Source organism: Papaver somniferum, chromosome 1, assembly GCF_003573695.1.
Source record: "Papaver somniferum cultivar HN1 chromosome 1, ASM357369v1, whole genome shotgun sequence".
Lineage (NCBI taxonomy): Eukaryota > Viridiplantae > Streptophyta > Magnoliopsida > Ranunculales > Papaveraceae > Papaver > Papaver somniferum.
In genome coordinates this window covers 201108921-201117527 of record NC_039358.1, presented here as the reverse complement: position 1 = coordinate 201117527, position 8607 = coordinate 201108921, and the positions used below count along the sequence as shown (strand labels likewise).

The window sequence follows — 8607 nt, the reverse complement described above, 5'->3', positions numbered from 1 at the left end:
GAAATCTAGACGTCTTTGGGAACTTTTAAAGGGAAATTGACTTGGCACTTACCAAGATGAAGGAGTTAGATGAACCATATGATGAAAGCGGTCTTACCGAAGGTGAAGAAGACATGGTTGTGACCGCTAAAGTGGAGTTTGATGTGGATCATCGTCGTCAAAGCATAATGATGCGCCAAAAGTCAAGAATTAAATACTTTCGAGATGGAGATAGAAACACCAAAAAATTTCATCGAGTAGTGGGGGTCATAGAGATTTTAACAACATCAATAACCTTCGTATAAATGGTCGATGAACCGGAAACAAAGAAGAAATCAAGTTGGGTATCGCAAATCATTTTGAGTTAACGTTTAAAGAAATTTCAAATAATTGACTAAGAATCAAAAATATGTGTCTAAAGCGTATTGATGAGAATGCAAGCATCTGGTTGGACATGTCGTTTAATGAAGAAGAAGTTATGAATGTAATTAAATATTTGTGAATTGACTGTGCTACAGGTCCGGAATGGGATTCCTTATGATGTTCTTCCTTGTTTGTAGGGATTTCATAAAATATGATTTAATGAAGGTTTTCGAAGAATTTCATGACGATAATATTCTTCATTCGTCTTTGAAAAACAATTTTATTGCGCTTATCCCTAAGAAGGCTGGTGTAGAAGAAGTAAAAGACTTTCGACCTATTAGTCTTATTGGGAGTGTGTACAAAATCATTTCAAAAGTATTTGCGGAGCGTTTAAAAGTATACCTTCATACTCCAATCTCAACAACTCAATCTAGTTTCATTAAAGGAAGAAAGAAAATTCTTGATAGAGTTTTGATAGCAAACAAATGTGTAGATTTCTAGACTTCGTCAAAAATTACCAGAGTTGGGCTTGAAGATTTCAATAAAAGTATTAGATTCAAGATTGGAGTGGGTGAAGAAACTAGATTTTGGAAAGATTCTTGGCTTTGTGAAGAAAGATTGTGTGAAATGTTTCCTTTGGATTATGAAGATTCAAGGACCAAGGAGTTTGTGGTGGCTAGTATGTATAAAGTTAGAGAAGATGGTGTAAGGTGGGTGTTTATGTCTAGGCAAAGATACTCTCAAACCATTACAAGTGAAGTGTTATCTATATCAAATCTTCTCTCTTCCATATCTATTCAAGAAGGGGTTACGGATACCCGAATTTGGGTTGGTAGTAATCATGGTCAATATACGGTTAAGGATGGATGTAAAGACAACGACGATCAAGTTGAGCGGGATTATCCAATGTTGTATGGAGTAATGAGTACCCTCACAGAGTGAATTTTTTTCTTTGACTTCTCTCTCATGATCGGGTAATGATGGCAGATAAACTTTTAAGAAGACGTATGGATGTCTCTAGTGTTTGTCGTTTTTGTCCAACGACATGACACATGATCTCGCATAGCATGAATCACATCCACACTGTGTGGGTCTCTCCAAATATCCCCTCGTGTATCACTTATCTTTCTTTATTTTTTATTTTTTTTGAAGCACCTGTATCACTTCCCGAACAGGAGCCTGTGTTGTTTTTTGATTTCTTTGTTTTGGCCATCAAAAAAAAAAAACTAGCTCTTGATTTAAGAGTGATATTGCATTACTCATGAATATTGCCTAAGTTGATCAATCCAAACACGTTATTTTATGAAATTTTATTTAATTTTAATTAAGCTCAAGAACAAAATTACATGTCTCAATAACTGGAGAATTATCTTTTCACCATACGAATAATGGCAAGAGAGATTTTAGTAAGCTGAACGAAATCACCATTTATTTTGGTCATTGTTGAGCGCACACCACTTTTCTTAAAAGTTTTTCACAACCAGTTCCAGCACCCATTGTAAGCCTCATGAACTTATTAGCTGTACCATAATCTTTAGCTTCAAAACCTTCGATAGCGTCATTAACAAAATCTGTACTAACCGCATACCCCAAATAACAAGTCTCTAGAGGCTCTACATATGGCTTTAGATCTGGTCCTTGTTTTCCCCCTTCCAAGATTTTATAGATATTCGATTGAATAGAAGTTGCATTTTGTAGACATTTTTGAGTCGATATTTCTCCAAGCCCCAAAAGGTTAGCATCTTTACTTGCAGGGTTTTCTAAAAAAGATGCAACACAAAAATCATACTTTATTCGTGGATCACTTTTGGATGCACTCCTACATACATCAATGATCAAGTCACCATTTACGTAGTGATTATCAAAGCAGCTGGAAAGAAAAACAATGAAGATCAGAAAGAGGGACAGTAATGTGAATGTTGGAGAACTCATGTTTTGCTTTAGAAGTGTTTTTAAAAAAGACTTTGTAATGTTCTTCCAAGTCATGATTATATTCATTCATATTTATAGATTAGACTTGCTGCAGCCTCCATGCAGGAGAGAGCCAGAGACTTGATAATATTTTTGGGAATCAAACATTAAAGGGTCATTAAGATGATGATTTTGGGGAATATTAAAGAGTAATAAGGTGATATTTTTTTGGGTTTGACCAAATCTTGTGTCATAGGATATTGGATGTTTTCCATTAATAAAAATTTAAGGGATTTTTGCAAAAATAGAACCCGCAATTTTGGGACACTTTTTCCAATCGGGGATATAAATTACGAACCTCATCCAATATTATATGTTAAGGGGTGTGTTTTTTTTTCTGTGTGTGTAGGGTGGGGGAATACTAAAATACCCTTTAGGTTCATGCCTTCCATCTAAATTAAAATTAAAATCAAACTCCAACAAGTTCTTAAACATATGTTAAATTGAATTGTTGTTGAGCAACAAGAAAAAAAAGAAATAGCTTCATTGAGAAGGTACATGATACCAAATCTTATTTAAAGTGTTGTTGTTATTTTAAAACTCCGCCTGGGTTAGAATCATAAAATGAAACTTTTTAGTAAAAATTTCAATCTGGTCCCGGAAATTTGTTCATGATGAATACCATGCCGATATCTTGTGATGGCATGGCTTTTAGAATGAATACCATGTCGAGTCCAACATAGCAAATGGTTTTTGCCGGCATGATGGATATCCCAAGTGTACCGTGTCGATTTGAGGACAAAAACATATAAAAAAAATTTGTATGAAATAGTAAGTTACAATGTACATTGCCGGAACTACTACCGGCACGCTCGATAATGAACATTCTGTGCCGATAGTGTACTTACAATTTCAAAATTGGGGGTATTTTGTATCGTCCTGGTAAAAGTATGAATACCATGCCGATTTGGTACCTTCCGGCATGGTATTCATGCTTTTACCATGCTGACACTGAGTTTCCCAGGTGCAACAATGACGAATTTAATGAAAAAAATCAAATTGAAATATATTTTAATGAAAAAAAAATCAAATTTAAATACTTTAATACTTATAAATGAGTAATTGGACTACTTGTATGTTCAGCTTGTTTACTTTCCTGGATTGGTTCTGATCATCTAAACTTTCATGATCATGAATATCTTTATTTGACGTTGTTGCATCAATAGATTCAACAATAATGATTTATTCTAATGATTATCAAACTAATCTATTAACTTAACTAATTATATTTAACTACTAAACATGATTAGTAAGGGTTTGATTAGGAATTATATAAATTACCCGGATAGATGGTGACCTTAATTTACTAGTTAAATCTTTTTATCGTTTTCTTATATCCCCAATTTCTTTTAGTATCCTCCAATTGTACGTTCCAAAAATAGGCATTTTTTATGGTCTACAAAATTAGGCCAGTTTTTTTAATTGTCACAAAACTATGTCTAGTTTGACCAAAAAAAGTGGATGGAATGGTAAGCTCCACGTGGGCAGTTAACATGACTTAAGAATACATATACGCCCTTCGAAACAATGAATTCACTCAGCCTGCATTGGGAAGACCATTGCTTGCAGTTCAAATTCTTGTAAAGACTCATGAGAGGACTATTTCCAACTCATCACATTCTTATTTGAAACCAAACACCTCATTTAAGACCATAACCATCATCATTCATCGTGCAACATCAACAATACAGACGACCACCACTACACCTTCACCAGTTCAATCAATATCCACCAATCCAATGATTATACCAGTACAGCATACAAGTAAGAAGCAACAATCTTATCAATGCATTGAAACTCTATTTCAATCATTGAAACTTTCTTAGAGGATGAAAATAGTCGTTTTCACACATTATTAGCATCAAAGCGATTTTCAAGTTATTGAAATAATCATAACGAAACATTTCAATTCTACACCAAATGTTTGTATCACATAAACCATGTAAGATGTTACTCGGAAATTTTCACATGATCATATTTTGACTTTTGTCAAGAATATAAGATGAACTTGGTTGAAGCGAAATCTTACCAACACATATTTTGAGAAATAGATGAGCGAGTTATACTCAGCTCGAAGTCTCAAATGTGTATAAACGAAAACTATCATAATACGACTTTTGCCTCAATATAGGAGATAGAGTGGAAATAAACTTTCCAAGTGATGGATGAGTTTCAGTCTTCACATACCTTTTTTAGATGCAGTTCCACAATCTCTCCTTAATAGTTCTTCGTGTTCAAATGATGAACGTCGTTAAGTCTAAAGCTCAACTACACTAAATTATCCTAGTACGAGACGTCATTATAAGTAGACTAGAAATCAAGACTTATAGTCTTGATCACTAACATTGACAAACAACCTTGAGATAACAACGCTTGAGAGATCGACCGACAAGTTCCTAAAGTAATTACTTGATGAGTTATGTGGTGCAACTGTTTTCTCGAAAGCGTACATGCCCTCAGCCTATAACCAAATTCGATTACATGATCTTGGAATGCATATTTTTAGAACACGTGATGGCCATTACGAGTTTTTGGTCATGACATTTGGTTTCTCAAATGCTCCTGTACATTTCAAAGTCTGATTAATGATATATTTCGTCCTTACCTTGGAAAGTTTGTTTTGGTATTTTTCGACAACATATTGGTTAATAGCAAATCTTTATCTGAACATGTTAAACATTTAAAGATAGTTTTTAAGGTGTTAAGATCGCACCAGCTGTTTCGTAAACATTCAAAATGTGAATTTGCAAAGACATCTATTGGTTATCTTGGACATATGGTTTCGGCTAAGGGAGTTTGCAGTGTACCATGGCAAAATTTCTACTTTCAAAAATTGTCCTATTCCAACTACAGTTAAGGATCTTCGTGGTTTCTTGGGTTTAGCTGGTTAAGTTTGTCACAAACTACGACACTATATATAAGTTCTCCATTAACTAAGTTGTTAAAACAGAATGCTTTTGCTTGGAATGACGAAGATACAATGGCGTTTAATTTATTAACAGAAGCCTTAACAAGTACACATGTGTTAGCATTACCAGATTTCTCGAAATAATTTTGCTTAGAATGTGATGCTTCTGGTACTGGTTTATGATCTTTATTAATGCAAGAAAACATACCCATTGCACTCTTCAGTAAACCACTCTCGGGTAAGAATTTAAATCTTTATGTTTATGACAAGGAAATGCTGGCTATAGTATCAGCAGTTCAGAAGTGGCGTCGCTATATTCTTGGTCGGAATTTTTATGTTTATATAGACCATCGTAGTCTTAAATATTTTATGGAGCAGCGGTTATCTTCAATTGAACAACAAAAGTGGTTTTACAAACTATTGGGTTATGATTATGAGATAATCTATGTATGTGGTGCAGCAAATAAAATTGTTGATGCGTTATCTCGCATAGCTAATCTACTGGAAATTACTGCTCCAATATTTTTTTAGCATTGATGATATTATCAATGAGTGTCACACTGATGCTGAATTAAGCATTCTTATAGAAAACTTGAAGAATAAAGCAGATTATAAAGCTCATTATTCTTATTATGCTGGGATTCTACGTTACAAAGGACGCAGTGTCGTAGTACTTACTTCTGATTGTTGTTCTAAACCACTTAAGGAGTTTAATTCATCTCCTTTGGGCGGTCATTTAGGGTACTTACTTACTTCTAAATGTATACAACTCAATTTCTACTGGAAGGATATGAAGTATGCAATCAAAGAATTTATTAAGAGTTGCGACATTTGCCAACATAATAAATCTGAGTCAATTATGCCTCAAGGGAATTTATAACCATTGCCAATTCTTATTGATGTGTGGATAGATATATCCATGGACTTTGTTGATGGATTTTCAGTCTCCAATCGTAAAAGATTTATATTAGTGGTGGTATATCGATTGACAAAATATGCACACTTTATAGCAATATCACATCCTTACGTTGCTGCCAAGATTGCTGACATTTTTGTATGTGAAATCGTGCGTAGCATTTTTCTCTTTACAAGACACTTTGTTGTGCCAAAGTTCAGCATATCATCCTCAAACATATGGACATACTGAGGTAACCAATAGAACTTTGGAATGTTACTTACGCTTCTTTGCTGGAATAAAACCTAAGGATTGGAAAAATTGGCTACCATGGGATGAATGGTGGTACAATACGAGTTATTATTCAGCAATCAAGATGACTCATTATCAAGCTATTTACAGTCGAATTCCACCAACAATTTTGACCTATATTTCAGGATCAACTTATGTGCATGTTGTGGATGAAATTTTAAAGGCTCGAGATCATACTTACTCAATCTAGAATGAAGACATATGTTGATGCTCACAGAACTGAACGTACATTTTCAATTAATGATTGGGTTTTTCTAAGATTGCAGTCCTATCGTCAAACATCCATAGCTAATCCATCTTATACTAAGCTTTCTCCGCGATTTTATGACCCTTTTGTGTTGTTGAGAAGATTGGATCAGTCACATATAGATTGGAATTACCAATTACTAGTAAGATTCATCCAGTATCTCATGTTTCACAGCTGAAACTGAGACTTAGATCTTCAATTGTTGTTGATACACAATTGCCTACTACTTTGGACTATACATCTTGGGAACCTGAGTCAGTTTGGAGCGCGAAATGTTTAAGAAAGAAAATGCAGTTGGAAAGAAATGGCTAGTAAAATGGAAAGATCATCCTAATGAAGAAGCAACTTGGGAGGAGGCTGATGGTATTCTTGCTCGATTTTTCCATACTTTGAGGCTTGAGAACAAGCCATTTTTCAGGCGCAGTGGGATGTTAGGATACCTTCTGATAGACACATTTTTTGTCTAAATTGTCCTCAATATCTGTATTGTTGGAACACGATTTTTGTACTAATATTGTGTTTTTATGTTTGTGTTGGTGTTTTTGGAGAAATACACTTGTGTGAGAAAAGTTGCTAGAAAAGTTTTATTTGGACCCCCTGGAGGAAAATACTAAAGGCACCCTCATCTTGGATAAGGGGCACCTCAATTACTAAGGGGAATCCCATTTCCAGGGAATTACTATTGGCACCCCCATCAGAGGATAAGGGGAGGTATTCTTCAAGAATTCAAATTCAAGTTCTGGCGGGAATTATTTTTACAGCGTAGCATATTTTAGGCTTTGATTTTGGAACGATTATGGAGATATTCAATCGCTGAGTTCTCTCGGGTTAGGCTTCAATGGACTAAACAGGGCGTGTATGGGTACTTTATTCGATCAACTTGGGATGGATTTTTAGTATGAAGTGAAATAGAGAAAGTTAGTCTTCACCGGCGCGCGAAGAGTTTTGCATGATTTCGAGAGAGTTTTTGTTGGATTTTCTCGCTGGATAAGATTGTTTGGGCCTGGGTCGGTCAAACAGGGATGGTAGTACAGTTTGATTTTTATTTTTTTATTTTTTTTTGAAACTGTAATTAGGATTTTATTGTTGTAATTTTTCATTTTATTTTTTGGACATTTTTCTTTTTATTTTTGGACTTTTTGGACATTATTATTCTTAAACCCTAAGGAAGGGGAAGTTTAAATATAAACTACACAGGGAAGGACGATGGTTACGACACTGTCTCGGCCCCTCGTTTTCGTACACTGACATAGGAGTCGGTGGCCTGAGTCAACTTCAACGGTTCATCCCCCGTCTGGAACGGGAGGTAAGAATTCTAAACACCCGTGAATCCACTGTCAGCGGGTTTACTGGATGATTTTGTTTGCATATATATTGAGGTCTGAATACGGTTTAAATTTAGATAAGGACTCGGATTTCATCACCGTTTCATTCTTGCCCGCCTTGGGAACACGTAACCTACGCGAACCTAAGCCTTAAAATTTTACTAGAACGAGACCGACAGGGTAACGAGCTTAATAGTCAAGTCGTTCGAAATATATTGGTTGCTCTATTAATCATACTTCGAAGTTCATGATGGTTAATGTAAGTTGAGTGTGTCGCGTTGTAACCTACGTGAATATTTTTCCAGTGAGGCCTAGGTGTCAAAGCTCCATTGACCTTTCGTTGTCTCTATTCAACTTACTTTAACTCAGATTGATTCCAGAGGGGTTTGCTGAAATTGTAAAAAATGCCTTTCGAAAGAGTAGAAGCTGGTCTCGAAACAATCTAATGGATGCATCATGCTTTTTGTTTGCTAGATAAAATAGGCTTGTTGTGGTCGACTCAGCCTTGTTTGTGTTTGTATAGAATTCCCTTGCAGTTAGGATGTCAAACTTGTATTATAATAGCAATTAGAATGAATATGATGATCCAACTGAACAATATGGACAT

At 35.1% G+C, this 8607-nt stretch overlaps 1 protein-coding gene across 1 annotated transcript; it reads right to left on the bottom strand.

The window, feature by feature from the left end:
• Positions 1 to 1779: 1779 nt before the first annotated feature.
• On the bottom strand, positions 1780 to 2274 carry LOC113357920 (putative invertase inhibitor). Its single transcript, XM_026601413.1, has one exon. It carries the CDS (start codon positions 2272 to 2274, stop codon positions 1780 to 1782), a length of 495 nt encoding a protein of 164 aa, XP_026457198.1.
• Positions 2275 to 8607: the final 6333 nt, after the last annotated feature.